We start from the raw sequence: 17500 nt of genomic DNA on the forward strand, positions 1-17500 counted from the left end.
ACTTTCACAGTGTAGAATGAGCCAAAGTCTTTTACAATGAAAGCCTATGGAGGTTCAATCTGGTGCTCCATAGACTTAAGGGGGCTTTACACGCTGCGACATCGCTAATGCGGAGTCGTTGGGGTCACGGAATTTGTGACGCACATCCGGCCGCATTAGCGATGTTGCTGCGTGTGACACCGATGAGCGATTTTGCAACGTTGCAAAAACGTGCAAAATCGCTCATCGGTGACATGGGGGTCCATTCTCTATTATCGTTACTGCAGCAGTAACGATGTAGTTCGTCGCTCCTGCGGCAGCACACATCGCTATGTGGAAGGAAGGAGGTGAGCGGGATGTTCCGGCCACTCATCTCCGCCCCTCCGCTTCTATTGGGCGGCCGCTCAGTGACGTCGCTGTGACGCCGCACGGACCGCCCCCTTAGAAAGGAGGCGGTTTGCCAGTCACAGCGACGTCGCCGGGCAGGTAAGTATGTGTGACGGTTCTGCGCGATGTTGTGCGGCACGGGCAGCGATTTGCCCGTGTCGCACAACAGATGGGGGCGCGTACCCACGCTAGCGATATCGGAACAGATATTGCAGCGTGTAAAGTAGCCTTTACACCATACAAGTTCTTTCTGGGTAAAGCAGAGTGATGATGTCTCTGAGAATCAGGATACCGGCACTGGACAACGGAGACAGCGGCGCTAGGAGAGTATAGTAAAACCTGTACAGTACATTACATGCACACATTTAAATCAATAATAATAGAAAAAAAAAAAAAAAAAAGGTAGTGGGAGTGCTTCTTGAAAACCCGTTCATGACTAAGGACGTCCCTTTAATGACCTGATCAGAACATGTGCAGCTAACAAGCGCAAGTGGATCTGCAATTTATATGTGCCTGTTAACACCTTAGATTGCGCTGTCAAGCTGACAACGATCAGATCCAACACACATTGGCGGGGATCATGCTGTTCCCCGGCACCATCGGTGGCCCCATGACGCGATCATAGGGCGCAAATAGTTTGCAATGACCGCGTAGGGTCGGATGGAGAGTGCTGTCATGACGTGTTTCCTGTGAATGCTGGCAGAGCGCAAGCACTCACAGGAGATCAGCATTTCTGCTGTTCAGAGGGATGCTGAAGGGGTTATGTCACAGGTCAAGGGCACATCTGAAAACCATTTCTGGGCTATTGAGCTGGAAAATGTGGATATATCTTCCCCAACCTGACTCTCTCAGGTGCAGAGCTGGGAGTTGAAGGTGCAATAAATCCAACAGGACGAGTGTTTGGGTCTCCTGTTGTCACCATAGACTTGCTTTTTACTTTTTCTTTTTTATGACATATGCCATCGATCTGCTGTAAAGGTTTGGGTGGGGGGGGGGGGGGGGGGACTTATTTTCTAGGCCCTGTGCGCAACTAGAAAAAGGATTTTTCTCAAAAAATTTCTTGAGAGTCTGAAAGATTAGCGCACTTGCATTCAAAAAACGCACCAATACCGCACCAAAAAAACATGTATTTTTACCGCTTTTTGATCCGTTTTTTTCCACAGGTTGGTCCCTGCGGTTTTTTAACCATTATCTATGACAAAAAAACGCAGGTACCTGCAGAAAAGAAGTGACATGCTCATTCTTTTTCTGAAGAAATTCTGCAGAAAGAATTTTGAGAGGGAAAAAAAAAAAAAAACACAGTGTGCCTACAACTAACTTGTTTCCATAGGTTTTGCTGGGGAATGTCTGCAGAAAGGTTACAACCATTTTCTGAAGAAATTTCTGCAGCAAAAACGCAGTGTGCGCACAGGGCCTTAAAGCACAATTGCTAGCATATATGTGCATTCTGGAGGAACCTGCTGTATAACCCATGGCCATTGGGAAAGATACTTTAGTAGCTGCTCTCGCCCCTCACATGGGCGCTGCCTGTATTCTCAAGGCCACAAATCAAGAAACAAAAAGGACTTTAGTGCTGTCGTTTTCGCTCAGTAAACTGTCCAATAAAGAACCGGTCAGAGGCAGCACACGGCTTCTTTCAAGGACATCAGCGACCTTAAGTTATGAAGTGGAGGTATATACGGTCTGCGGCCTCACAGGGAGATCCAGCCAAGCTGCTCACTTTTCGGGGAGGGGTTAGGTGTTTTCATGGTGTTGAAAGAGCGCCAGGTGTCGGATCCCACCAATAGGATATTAATGAACTATATAATGGAGTAGATCAGCAATATGTTGTGACCAGTAAAGTGTCACTTTTTCGTATTGAACTGTACACAGTACTCCATAGTGGCTGCAGAGCTGTCTTTATTTTTGTTCATTTTTGCTTTTCTGACACAGAAATATCTATTACAAGTATTCAGTTAACTTTTGTTAAAGGGAATATGTCACCAGGTTTTTGCTCCCCCATCAGAAAGCAGCATAATGTGGAGAGACAGCGACCCCGATTCCAGCAGTGTGTCACTTACTGAGCCGTTTGCTGTCATTTTGATAAAATCAATGTTCTCTGCTGCAGATCTAGCAGTTATACAGTGCTAATGAATATGCTGGACTACCTGCAGCATGCCAAGTAGTCCTCTAATGATAAATTCGCTGATTAATCAGCAGTAGATTATCAAAACTACACTAAGCAGTCCAGTAAGTGACACATCGCTGGAATCAGGATCTGAGCCCCTACAATATGCTGCTCTCAGATTAGGTGAAAAAAAAACCCCTGCTGACAGATTCCCTTTAAAAAGCACAACTCCAGCGTTTAGCTTTAAAGCGCCACTCCAGACCTGAAAAAAAGCAGAACTCCCTTCCCCATCATATATACCTTCTGACGGCTTAATTGTTTTTGGCAGTACGACATTCCTGCAGCGCCATCTAGTGACAGTATCTTCTGATTGGCAGGAAGTCAGAAGTATCATCATAAGCTCCCAATGCATCTCTAGGAGAGCCAGAACAAGGCCAGATGGAGGCCCTCGGAGTTACATTGAGTTATCACCTCCAGTGCACTCCATGAAACACTGGAGTTAGCTGGCAGGTCACAATCTGGAGAATGACTGTAGCGTCGCTGGAACAGATGAAGACTGTTACAGGTGCATATGGCAGGGGCTTACATTTAAAGCATCACCCCAGAGAGGAAAGAGGAAAAATAAAAAAAACTGGAATGATGCTTTACAGTCAAGATGGTGCTATCAAAGTTTTCCCTTTGGGTATGTACTTCTCCCTGTATGACGCTGACCAATCATAAGAAGGCAGCAACACAGAAGATAAAACACTCCCCCCCCCCCCCCCGCACACCCCACCCACAATAGCTTAGAGCAGGATTCTTGGTGTGAAATGTATGACAGACAGCTCTGATCTCCTGCTATAACCTGCTGCATGACACAGATACACACATTTTATATAAGGTCCAGGTGGGGGGAGGGGAAACAAAGTTTAATTCAGCTGTGTCCCATTACAAAGCCTTCTATTAATTCTCCCAGCACTGACAGCTTTACTGTACTATCCCTCCAGAGATGTGTCAGTATCACACTTATGTCTATTGTGATGACTTGTAATTGCTCTGCACTGATCAGAGCAGAGTATCCTTCCATCTCACACAGGAGGAGTCCAGAGCAGGCAGGGTACTGCTGTGTGAGGTGTAATGACAGCCTGATCACACTGCAGGGCGAGTACAAGCTGCTTGTGCACAGCAGACATTGGAGTGATTACATCTCACACAGGAGGAGTCCAGAGCAGGCAGGGTACTGCTGTGTGAGGTGTAATGACAGCCTGATCTCACTGCAGGGCGAGTACAAGCTGCTTGTGCACAGCAGACATTGGAGTGATTACATCTCATACAGGAGGAGTCCAGAGCAGGCAGGGTACTGCTGAGTGAGGTGTAATGACAGCCTGATCACACTGCCGGGCGAGTACAAGCTGCTTGAGCACAGCAGACATTGGAGTGATTACATCTCATACAGAAGTCCAGAGCAGGCAGGGTACTGCTGTGTGAGGTGTAATGACAGCCTGATCTCACTACAGAGCGAGTACAAGCTGCTTGCACACAGCAGACATTGGAGTGATTAAATCTCACAGGGAGAAACCTGCTCTAACCTATTGTGGGGTGGGTTCTTTTTCTAGTGTGTGGCTGCCTGCTTATGATTGGTCAGCATCATTAAGGGGGAAGAAGTACAAGACCCCAATGAAAGCTATCTGATAATTTCTGCCTGGCAAAGAACTCTGCCAGGATAGAGCCGTCCCATACTGACTGCAAGCAATGTCATGGCTTCCGCTGACATCACATTGACAGAACAGCAGCTTCTCTTCCACTCTGCTCTGTTGACAAGGTGTGATTGCCGATGTCACGTTGACTGACAGCAGGCTCCCCGGAGTAAGGCAGCAGGGATCTGGCCATCAGCCAGCAATATATTGGCAGTCACATCTCATCCACAGACCCAAGACGAGAAAGAGCTGCTCTGTTAACGTGAAGTAACAGAATCACTGGCAGGAGCAGTCTATGACCGGTCTGTGCTTGCCAAGATTTGTCCCGGGCAGAACAGGCAGGTTAGTCCTTAAGCCCCTAGTTTAAAAAAAGGAAAAAAAAAATTATTGTCTTGGACAAGCCCTTTAACAAAAAGAAGTTAACTAATTAGGTGACAAATACTTTGCAAATATCTTCGCGACCGAGGTAACTAACGAGGAGAGAAAAAAAAAAAAAAAAAAAAAAAACACACAAATTCCACAACCCCTAAGGCTATGTGCGCACGCTGCGTTCTGTCAAGTGCAAAAAAAAAAAAAAAAAAAAAATGCCCCCTCTGGCAGACTGGTCAACTGTATAAACACTGCATTTGTCAAAAAAAAAAAAAAAAGCATCCAAAACTCATGCATTTTGCATCCTTTTTTGACAGTGCGGTCCCACGGCAATTCAGCTCTGCTACATGCCCGCTGACAGCAGACACAGACAGTCGCGCGATGAGCATGAACTTGGATGAACTTCACCAGACTTCATTGTCATCCCGCGGCTCTGTCTGTGTATCGCATCCTGATTAGCAGTCACCCGTGAAGGACTCACCGGTGACCACAAATCCCCTGGGTGACTGAAGTGAGCAGCGCGATCAGCGGTGCAGTCACTCAGGTCCTCCACCTGAGAGCAGTGGCCGTGGGTAACCTGAGTGACGTCATCGCTGATCGCGCAACTCACTTCAGTCACTCAGGCGACTTGCGGTCACAGTTGGAGGATCCAGAGGTGGCCGCGGGTAACCTGAGTGACGTAATCGTTGATCACTTGCTCACTTCAGTTGGTGCGTGGCGCTGACAAGAGCGGTCGTGGTCTGTGGCCGCTCCTGTTAGCTTCATATAGCAGAGCTGAAAGTGTCGTGGGACGTCGTGTGGATTACGCCGAACTTGGAGGGGTGTTTCGGGATTAATAAAGTGATGAAAGAGGGTGTTTTTTTGTCTTTTATTATAAATAAATACACACATCCAAAAAATCCTTTATTTTCTATCATTTACAGGTTAATCATGGAAGGCATCTCAGGGAGAGACCTGCCATGATTAACTTAGGACTTAGTGGCAGCTTTGGGCTGACAAACTCCTTATTACCCAGATTGCCACCACACCAGGGCAATTCGGGATGAGCCGGGTAGAGTCCCGGGACTGTCGCATCTAATGGATGTGGCAATTCCGGGCGGCTGCTGGCTGATATGGTTAGGCTAAGGGGCTCCCCATAACGTGGAGCTCCCCATCCTGAGAATACCAGCCTTCAGCCGTGTGGCTTTACCTTGGCTGGTATCAAAATTGGGGGGGGACCGCAAGTCATTTTTTTTTTTAATTATTTATTTTACAGCACGATATAGACCGCCCACCGGCACCTGTGATTGGTTGCAGTGAGACAGCTGTCACTCAGCGTGGGGGCGTGCCTGACTGCAACCAATCCTAGGCGCCGGTGGGCGGGGAAAGCAGTGAATATGAGATAGAATAATGAGCAGCCGGCATTTTCAAAAGAGGAAAAGCTGCCGGAGCTTTGCGACAGCCGTGCAGCACCGCGCTGGTGATCGGTGAGTATGAAAGATCGGGAGAGACCGACCGACGAACAGAGGAGACAGAGCAACCAACTGACCGAGAAAGACTGACAGAGTAATTGACCAACATCAACAGAGACTGAAAGACCTGCATTTTGTCAAAAAAAGCATGCGGAATGCTACAAAACTGCAGTACAAGTGCATTTTGGTTGCGTTTTGACCCACATCATTGATTTCAATGGGTGGAGAATGCAGCTAAAACGCACAAAAGAAGTGACATGCTGCTTTTTTTTCTGCATCGGTTTTTGGCATCCAAAACGCTGAGTTTAAAAAAAAAGCAGCGTGCGCATCGAATTTTCGGACTTCTCATAGACTTAGCTGGGGACGCAGAACGCATGCAATTTGGCACTGAAATGCTGCAGTTTAAAACGCAGCGTTAACGCGGGAAAAAACGCAACGTGCGCACACAGCCTTATACAAATCGTCTCAAGTTCAACATGACTAATTTGGTAAAAGCTCATTTTTAAATGGCAATGTGATGAAAAACCACTCCGAGCATTGGCCAATATGACTGCGGCATTTAAGCTGGAATAGGACTATGATCAGATACCTAATCCCCGCTGTTGCAGACGTTTGGTTGTACATATTACAGAGAGTTTCCACAATGTACCACAATGTACAGAGCAAACAGCTTTAAAAGGAAACCGCTCTGCACCAGACAGAAGTCAATTACTTCAGTAATCCTGTGCTCTCCTGCTCCTCCAATACTAGCCTGTCTCTGGAAAGGTTCCTGATCTGTAAACTAGGAGGTCTCAGATTGATTACACTGGAAAACACAAGCCTGCTTCTGGTCCTGATAATTGTTCATTTCAGAGTGAAAACGACCAAGAATTATTCAGGTAAGATTCTTACAATTTGCTTTATTTTTAATGTTAATTCATACTAAAAACTAAAGTGGTGGTATACGATCTAAAATGTCCTTTCTAAATATTTATTTTTACACCAATCACTTTTGCAATTCACTTTATTGTACAATACCCTGCACTTCTTATATATAATTTTAACTCCACTTCCCGTTACATTTAATTTGATAGGAGTCTCAAACCGGATGTCACAGAAGGCTGGTGCTGCACTCACTTCCTTGCAGTATAGATCACTCCTTCTGGAACAGGACACAGGCAGTGGGCAGCACTGCAGGTAATTAATAGAGTTTCTTTCATTGTCTCCCTCTGTCATCACTGTGACACCACAGTACAGAGTGCTGGCACTGCGCTCACCTCTTCCACAGCTTCTGTTGTAAGTGTCTCTTATTGTGAAAAAAAGACGTGGTCAGGAGACAGATAAATCAAGTGTATGTGACATTAATGCCACCCCTCAGCTTCTATCACTGCCCTCAAATGAATTGTCATCATGGGGCGGTGATAGAACTTATTCAAGTGACTTGAGCGCCAACAGCTAGTGAAGATTCATTTGGAGGCCACTTTAGAAGCTATGGGGCAGCACTTGTGTCACTCACACTACCACCCACACCCCTAACGTCTTGTTTCACAGTAGAAGGCTGCAGCCAGCGAGGACAGAATCGGAGTCCTGGCGCTGTGCGCACCTCTTTTACAGATTCTATTGGCACAATTGAACCAGGACTTCTGAGTAACACTATGAAAAAAAAAAAAATCTGTATTAAGTTACTGTAGTACTGCCCTCTCAAATTGTCCTGTTCCAGGAGGGGTGAGACGCTGCAAGGAAGTTAGAAGCTACATTGGCAAGGACAGAAGCCGAGTGCCAATGATGTACTCAATTTTCCCACAACTTCTATCAGCTATGAGAAAGTGAGTGCAGCCCCAGCCTCCTGTGACATGCCAATTCAGACTCCTCTGAAACATCACAGGATGTGAAGTAAAAACAAAAACATGTACTACCCCTTTAAATCTCTTGAAATGAAATACTCTTAAAACCTCCTTTAGAAGGTATTATTCATAGTGTACAAAGTAAAGAGATTGCCCCACAAAGTCCCTCTGCAGCCTGAGAAAATAAATGCCAATGTGATGTTCTCACATAGATCTGTTTGTCATAAAAATGTTGACCTAACATAAGTGACATTGTTCGTTGAAGCTGCACTCACGTATCAGTTGTGACTGGCCAGTACTTTTAAACAAAAACAGGAAAAAAAAAAAAAAAAAAAAAAAAACACGCCAAACACAACCACCCACCCACCCACCCACCCAAAACCACCCACCCACCCAAAACAACCCACCCACCCAAAACCACCCACCCAAAACCACCCACGCAACAACCACAACCACCACAACCCCCAGGCACCTGACTAGTTGCATGTTTTTGACTTGATAAAATATCTAGTGCTACAACTGATTGATACAAACTTGACACCACCGGAAACTATAGGATCAGTTTTGTTACCAGCTGCCCTCCAAGGGAGTACAAGAATGCCAGATGGAAGAGTATCTCCAGGGCCAAAGATATGCGAGAGTGCTCTTATACTTCTATTGAATGTTAACGGCTCCATAATACAGCATACACCATCAACGTGCCCCCACCCCGTTTTTCCATTGTCATGTTAATTAGCGGTAGAGTATGCACGCTTCCGCTTTATTCAAAGTGGTGTTCTGCAGACCCCGGGTCATGGGTTTCAAAGCTCTTTTCTCAAGATAACTGAAACATTGCAGTTAGCAAGTTATCTCCTAGCCTCTAGAAAGCAAACATACAATCTGGAGCACAATCCTTTAAACATTTGAGACCCCATTTGCTGTAATGTTCGAGACTCCGGCATGTCGTCACACTTACCTTTTCCTAAATGCGTGTTTATACTCATGTATCTAGCTGTTCCTGTAAGGCTCTTGTGTTCTCTGTAGGGTATGTGCTTCTTTGTTTCTGGGTCTATGTATTCTTTTGCCAAGCCAAAATCTATTATGTGAATTATTTGCTGGTTCTTATTTCCTGGACGACCTATCAAAAAGTTTTCAGGCTTTACATCCCTATATATCAAGTTCTTGGAGTGGACATATTCCATGCGGGAAATCTGTGGGAAGTAAAATGTAGAGGCATTAAAACTCCAAACTAAATTAGTGTGAATACATTTATTACAATCGTATACAGCAGACATCATTAAATGTGACAAAAAGAGAAAGATGCGCTGTGTAACACCCAGTGGAAGCGGTGGGGAATAGTTGTTGCCCAGAGGCCGCTCACCTGATGAGGTTGTGCACCCTTGCACAACCCAGGTAAAGGTGAGGATAGGTCCAGAGGGAAACCGCTGGGGACGGGGACCCTCTACACAACCTGGGCCAGTGTGGAGAGATTCTTCCGGGTAGGTCACAGTCACGTGGTTCCGCGCGACCGGAAGTGCGTCACCGCAGGTCCTATGTCGGCCAGTGGATCCCTCACAGGGATGGTACAAATAGATAGCAAGTTGGCGGTCAGATTGGAACGCTAGGAAGTAGGAGGACCAGGTCCTAGTCCTCCTGCTTCCTAGCTCTCCTATCTAACATCATTAAATGGAAACTTGTCATGATGAATTCAGCCTCTGATCTATAGGTAGGATACTATGGAGCAGGAGGAGCTGATCAGATTGATTAACACAAGTCTGTGAAAAGTTAGCCTTTTATTTATGCACGAGTCCAGTGGGTGATCCTAGTACTGACTGACAGTCTTCACTGTATAACTGAGCATGTATAGACAGCTATCACTGATAGGATCACCCACTTGACTAAGAATAAAGAAAGTTTAAAACAGGTGCACGCTGCTATGCCTGCATAATATACAAACAAAAGAATACAGCAGCCTCCGTTATGCCTGCAGCAGCCTCAGTTTGAGACAAGATTTATGCAAACATAGAATATGGACTTGATTAATATTGTATAGCATATATACACTTATGCCTGCTTTACACGAGATGATCTATCGTGCGATAGATCGTCGTGGTCACAGTTTTTGTGACGCACATTCGGCATAGCTTGCGACGTCGACCTGTGTGACACCTCCTAGCGACGCAGTATCGCTCACAAATAGTTTATGAAACATGGCGCCGGTTGTTAATCGTTCCCGTGGCAGCACATGTTGCTCCGTGTGACACCCCGGGAACGATTAACATCGCTTACCTGCGTCCCGCGGCTCCCGCCGGCTATGTGGAAGGAAGGAGGTGGGCGGGATGTTTACATCCCGCTTATCTCCGCTCCTCCGCCTCTAGCCGTGTGACGCCAAACATCCCTCCCACTTCAGGAAGTGGATGTTCGCCGCCCTCATCGACGTCGCACGGGAGGTAAGTACGTGTGACGGGGGGGGGGGGGGGGGGTTTACGACTTTGTGCGCCACAGGTAATCCATTGCCCGTGACACACAAACGACGGGGGCGGGTACGATAGATCGTGAAATCGCACAATCGGTTGTCCCATGTAAAGCAGGCTTTAGAAAAATGAAGGCACTTGGCACTTCGAGTGCTGGTGTATTCTTTTGTTTGAATATTGTGCACAGCAATAGGAGCTGGCATCTGTTCACACTTGCTTTATTATGTTCATGGGTAATCAGTTTTTTTTATTAGTATACTATTGTAGGTGGTGACTGCCTCCATATCTGACTGTACACGCCTCCTATCAGCCTAAAACGGTTTTTAGTTACTGCAGGTGTGGCTCCCTGCGCCTAGGTCGCCACAGATAACTACATGCGTATTGCCATCTGTTTAACATGTATTTGTAAGCCTTTAAACAGGATTTGGCCATCTCTGCTGCTAACAACAAAACACACATTTTCATACACTCCCTTAAGTGGAGTTGTCACTTGAGGGAAAACCAACTCTTGAGTGATGAGCCCTAGACGGAGTAAGGGGAGGAGCTTAGTTGTGAGGTAAATTTCAGTCAGGCACAGTTGGTCTTGGTGTGAGGTGAGGAGTGCACTGAGGAGAGGTTCTGTCCTGAGGTGATTTCTAGAAACCTCTGGAGGGGCCAGCTACACTAGTCAGGGTATCAGTCCCTAGGTCATCGGTGTATTCACGCTCGGTGGCATAACGGAGAGACTGCAGCCGTTTTATAAGGGGCAGTGACATTTGCCTGGGAGCAGTGGCACGTGTGAGTCCAGAAACTTCTAGAACAACTAGAGAGGCTTCAGGATTCCAGTCACCTGCTCGCTAGAAGGGATTACAAATCTGGATTGTTCTAGTCTTGTAAATCCAAAGATACCAAGATATCTATTCCCAGGTAGGAAAACCGCAGCACAAGTACACTACAACCATACAGCAGAGAAGCCAAACTCCCATCAGGGCAGTAAGGACCCCATCATTGGATGCGGTGTTAATCTACTGCGGAGCTCCAGTAAAAAGGTAAAAGCTCCCTGTCCTGTCTCTGGCTGATTTATGCCCTGCTGCAGCATCCCTACCTCAACATCCCCCAGGACCCAGCCCTAGTTAGGGGGGCAAGAGGACAACCCGCTGGCACTGCGCATCACCACCTAACTCCTGGGGCCCACCAGCAGTGCCCGGCCATACCATAGCCAAACATCCACACTGGCGTCAAACTCTTTATTTTTCTTTCTCCCCTTTCGAAGTATTTTTTCATTCCACATTACAAAAAGCCTGGTTGCCCGTGCCCGATACGCGCACATCACAGCCCCGAGCAACCGCCGTGAGAACAGAGTCCTCCGGGGCGGCACACAGGATTATACCTGTCCTTCAAATTTGTAGGGACTTAGCCCAGGATATGCACATTTGATAAATATTAAGTTAGGGTCTCAACAAAGAAAGGTCACCTTATCGTGGCTGGTGGGCTCTCATGAATTGATGCACCAAAAACCTTCATTTGTACAAGTATATTCTATGTAGCAGTAATGCAGTCAAAATTTCATACACTCCATGTTTGCATTCATCTTGGCGTCTACAAAGGCTGCTGTATTCTTTTGTGTTTGTATATTACACAGTATTAGAAGCTTGTACCTGTTCACACTTGCAAAAATCTGTTCGGCACCAACTAGCAGAGTACAGCATGTCCAACATGACAGGATCCCTACAAATTGAGTTCTCTGCAAACATCATAACGACATTTGTCAGTTTAATGATTTCTGAAGCTGGGACCCTCCACAAGCAGTGGGGATCATTGGGGTATCCGCTCATATTTACCTTTCAAAACAGTTGGGTTCAAAGAAATCAGTAGTTCACGCTGTGTGATCGGGACAGTGTCTCTCTAGCATTAGAACACCCAACAGCGTAGCATGGAGGGTCATCAGAGCCAGAACGTGCCTTTACACCAAGCAGTACAATGCATTTGCAACCAACTTCCAATGCAGAAAGCTAGTCCATGACAAGGCTACATGAATGAATCAGGTTTCTCTTTTTAGACCTGTGTTACCCTTCTCTTGGGTCAGGTCCAAACCGAGCTTTACAGAAGGGCAGAGTAATACTCCCGAGTTCACAGTGTACGGAGGAAAATGTTTACATTAGAAGGGCGGCCCAGAAAATTCCTTTATAGCGGTTGTCTGAGAGCTGAAGGAAATGTAATAGGAAAAAGAAAACATTACTCCACTGCTCCAAAGTGAATGCTATGGTGGTCCACATCAGCCTTTCATGTACTTCCCTGGAGTAATGAAGGTCGTAGCAATATGTGACCGCTGCGGCCAATCACTGGACCTAGTGGTCAAGCCAGCATGTATATCACATGCCATTCCATCAACTTCGGAGAAGCTGGGAATATAATTTTTTTTTTTTTTTTAAATATATAAAAGTGTTTATGTTTCATAAGGCTGGAAACACATTATGCGAGTAAAATCGGTCCGACTGGGCTGAAAAATACTCGGCTGATTTTAGTTCACGTTAGGTGCGAGTGCAACGCAAGTGCGATGCTTTTTGCTCACGTGTGTGTTGCGATTGCGATGCTAGTTTCATGCAACATCTTAATTATATAAAAGCTATTACACATGTGTCATTTAATTAACCTATGGGAATGTGCTGTCACATTCATCTAATGAGCGAAGTTACTGCCACACTCGCAAATGTGAACGCTGGTGCGCGTGTGTGATGCTACTTTTAATCCCCTTCCATAGGAAATCATTGGGACAAATGGTGCGAGAAACTCGCAAAAAAGCAGCATGCTGCGATTTTTTTCTCGGTCCGATTTGGACTGAGGGAAAAAAAAAAAAAAAAAAAAAAAAAAAAAAAAAAATCGCAAATGAGAGCTGAATCATTCACTAACATGTGTCCGATTCCAATGCGAGTTTTTCTCGCATTGCTCTACTGCGAGAAACTCGCAAGTGAGAAGCAGCCCTAACAAGCGTACTCTGACCACTGGATCACTTTAAAAGTGAAAGATTGTAAAACTAACCCATAATACCTAGTTGGGTAATTTGTGTATTCCCAACTCAAATGCATCCACACATTTTCCTCCCTTCATTGATCTCCTTTCTGGCTATTAACCCCTTCAGCCCCCGGTTCAGTTTTTGCTTTTTGCTCCCCTTCTTCCGAGAGCCGTAACTTTTTTATTTTTCTGTCAATCTTGCCATATGAGGGCTTGTTTTTTGCAGGACGAGTTGTACTTATAAATGAAATCATACGTTTTACCATATGATGTACTGGAAAACAGCAAACAAATTCCAAGTGTGGAAAAACTGCAAAAAAAAAAAAAAAAAAAAAGTGTAATTGCACAATAGTTTTTGGGATGTTTTATTCACTGTGTTCACTATATGGTAAAACTGATGTGTGAGTGTGAGTTTGTATACTCCAAACATTTATAGGTTTACTTGTATCTAAAGGGTTTAAAAAAAAAAAAAAAAAAATCACAAGCTTGTCCAACAAAAGTGGCGTACGTGTTGCGCCACTTTCCGAAACCCGCAGCGTTTTCATTTTTTGGGATCTATGGCTCAGTGACTGCTTATTTTTTGCGTCTCGAGCTGACCTTTTTATTGGTAACATTTTTGCGCAGATGCTACGTTTTGATCGCCTGTTATTGCATTTTGCGTAAAACTTGCGGCGACCAAAAAAACGTAATTTTGGCGTTTGGTAAACGGCGTAGCAGAAAAAAATTCCAATCAGATTGATTGATTTTATATTTTGATAGATCGGGCATCTCTGAACGCGGCAATACTAAATGTGTATATCTTTTATTTTTTTTTAACCCTTTAATTTTCAATGGGGTGAAAGGGGGGTGATTTGAACTTTTAGGTTGTTTTTTGTTTAAACATTTTTTTTTTTACCTTTTTTAATCTTACTAGTCCCCCTAGGGGGCTATAGTGATCAGCAATGCGATCGCTCTGCCCTATCTGCTGATCACAGCTGCACAGCTGTAAACAGCAGATATGATCACTTTCTGATTCACTTGGCTCTGGGCCGAGTGAAACCAAAAGTGACTCATGATAGCTACAGGAGTCATCACATGACCCTGTGCTACCATGGCAACCACCGAAAGTCACGTGATCACGGACGTTACTTCCGGTAGGGGCGGCGGTAAGTGAAAATCATGGCCTTGCACATATACAACATCTCGCTGTCAGACTTTGGCAGCGAGATGTAAGGGGTTAAATGTTGCGAGTGGAAGCGATTCCACTCGTAACATGCAGGCACACGTCAGCTGTTGAAAACACGGCCCATGGCAGGGGGCGGGGATTAACCTCACACGATCCATGACGGATAGATCCATCATGGGTCCTGAAGGGGTTAAAGTAATACACTCATCAGTACACCGGTCAGCGCTGTCTTTGACGTCCTGTGCACTGCAGTATAGCATCAGAACCTGAAAACTTCCACCCAACCTGCACACTCTCCTTACTCCTTATGTACAGAGTTCTGACGTTCCCAGACTCGCATTCTGTCTATACCAATGGAGGTGTGCACAATCCAAACACCAGAGTATTCCTTCCTACTCAATGCAGCTTTATGCTTTTCTCAGGGAGAAACCTATCATAAGCAGAAGGCAGAGAAAACAGGCCGAATCTGAAGCATATAGGATACATTGATACTCTGCAGTATACATCATGGAGCAGCTATTTTATATCACAAATGTCAGATAGTATTTAGAGCATATAAGGTGATCAGCTTGTCTAGACTGTGCCCCTTCTGCCTTTAAAAAGACAAAGCTGTCAAGGAAAATGTAGACTGAAGTAAGCAAACCATATCAGAAGAAGGAGCATGAGACGAGATAACAGAACCCATAAAATCCACAAACTAAAACTGACGAGACACAAAAAAGCGCCTACAATTTTTTTTTTATTCTCTTATACTCTACTACTGAACAGTAGGCAAAAAAAAAAAAAATTATATACACACACACACAATATATTAATATATATATATATATATATATATATATATATATATATATATATATATATATATATATATATATATATATATATATATATATATATATATATATATATATATATATATATATATAATGTGTATGTAAATATCATATATATATATATATATATATATATATATACATACATACATATACATATACATACACACACTACATACATACATACACACACTACATACATACATACATACATACATACATACATACATACATACATACATACATACATACATACATACATACACACACACACACAGCAAGGTCCAGGGGAGGTGGGGACGCTGCTGGGGGCAGGTGAACACTGAGGCGGCAGCGTTTGATCTCCTGCTCCCGCTCAAATAATATGCACAGCCGCTGTCCATCTCCGGTGGTGCTGAAATCGCACCGCAGTGAGGGGCTGGGGCAGCGGTGCATATAATATGTCTCAGCGCCCCACTGTGATGGCACATGCCCGCCCTGTGTTAGATTTGGCCCCCAGGCTGCTGCCAATTCTAAAATAAAAAAGCTTTACTTACCCCCTCCAGCGTGTCTCCCCGGTGTCCCTGCTTCCACTGTGATCAGGCACACAGAGATCTCAGTCTGCTGTGCCAATGACATGACCGGCACCAAGAACCAGGAAGTGGAGGAACGGAAGCACGGAGGGAGATCAGCGCTGGAGAAGGTAAGGAAAGAGTGTTTTATTTTACTATGGGCAGCAGCCTGGGGGCGATATCTAACAAACACAGGGGGACTTGTGCGATCTATATAGGGGCCATGGGCAGCACCATGGGGGCGCTAACACAGGGGAACGTGTGCAATCCATAGGGGGCCATAGGCAGCACAGGGGAACATATGCAAGCCATAGGGGACCATAGGCAACACAGGGGAACGTGTGCAATCCATAGGGGACCATAGGCAGCACAGGGGAACGTATGCAATTCATAGGGGGCCATAGGCAGCACAGGGGAACGTATGCAATCCATAGGGGACCATAGGCAACACAGGGGAATGTATGCAATCCATAGGGGGCCATAGGCAGCACAGGGGAACTTGTGCCATCACAAAGGGGCTATATTCAATATAAGGGGGCCATATCCAGATTAAGGGGGCTAATTTTAGGATGGGGGGGCTATGAGGGACATATACCCTATATAATTTGTTAGAGGGACACTGGCATTATAAGATGGACCCCATTTAACAAAAAAAAAAAAAAAATTCTCTTTTCCTTCACCAAATTTGGGAGTGCGTCTTATAAAGCGAAAAATACGGTATATATCTATATATACACACACACACATACCGTATTTTTCGCTTTATAAGACGCACCTGATTATAAGACGCACATTTGGTGAAGGAAAAGAGAATTTTTTTTTTTAATGTTAAATGGGGTCCATTTTATAATGCCAGTGTCCGTCTAACAAATCATATACGGTATAAGTCCCTCATAGCCCCCCATCCTAAAATTAGCCCCCCTTAATCTGGATATGGCCCCCTTATATTGAATATAGCCCCCTTGTGCTGGGACACGTCCCCCTGTGCTGCCCATGGCCCCCTATAGATGGCAAACCTCCCCTGTGTTTGACATGGCCCCCATACTGCTGCCCATGGCCACTATAGATGGCACATCTCCCCTGTGTTTGATATGTCCCCCATACTGCTGCCCATAATAAAATAAAACACTCTTTTCTTACCTTCTCAGCGCTGTAATCCCTGTGTTTCCCTCCGTGGGGTTGAGCTTCAGCCTCCTCCACTTCCTGGTTCTTGCTGCCGGTCATGTGATCGGCACAGCAGAGTGATGCGGTTTCAGCACCACGCTGATTGACAGCGGCTGTGCATATTATATGAGCGGGAGCAGGAGATCTAACGCTGCCGCCCGCAGCTTTCACCTGCACCGAGCACCGCTCCAGAGCGGACCCTGCAGTGTATGTATGTATGTATGTATGTATGTATGTATGTATGTATGTATGTATGTATGTATGTATGTATGTATGTATGTCTCTATACACACACACACCAACCCCCGTATATTCGTTTTATAAGACACACCCCCTACTTTCCCCCAAAATTTGGGGGAACACGCAAAGCGAAAAATACGGTATGTGCATATCTCATATATATATATATATATATATATACACATATATATATATATATATATATATATATATATATATATATATATATATATATATATATATATATATATATATATATATATATATATATATATATATATATATATATATATATATATATATATATA

General features: G+C 44.8%; 1 protein-coding gene across 3 annotated transcripts in view; it reads right to left on the reverse strand.

The window, feature by feature from the left end:
* CSNK1G3 (casein kinase 1 gamma 3) overlaps positions 1-17500 on the reverse strand; it is a 199436-nt gene that overhangs the window by 57763 nt on the left and 124173 nt on the right. For all 3 annotated transcript variants that reach the window (XM_075324909.1, XM_075324903.1, XM_075324915.1), the window contains exon 6: positions 8748-8982. In XM_075324909.1, the coding sequence (XP_075181024.1) occupies positions 8748-8982 (235 nt within the window). The remainder of the gene's footprint in view (positions 1-8747; positions 8983-17500) is intronic.

Source organism: Anomaloglossus baeobatrachus, chromosome 1 (assembly GCF_048569485.1).
Source record: "Anomaloglossus baeobatrachus isolate aAnoBae1 chromosome 1, aAnoBae1.hap1, whole genome shotgun sequence".
Taxonomy (NCBI): Eukaryota; Metazoa; Chordata; class Amphibia; order Anura; family Aromobatidae; genus Anomaloglossus; species Anomaloglossus baeobatrachus.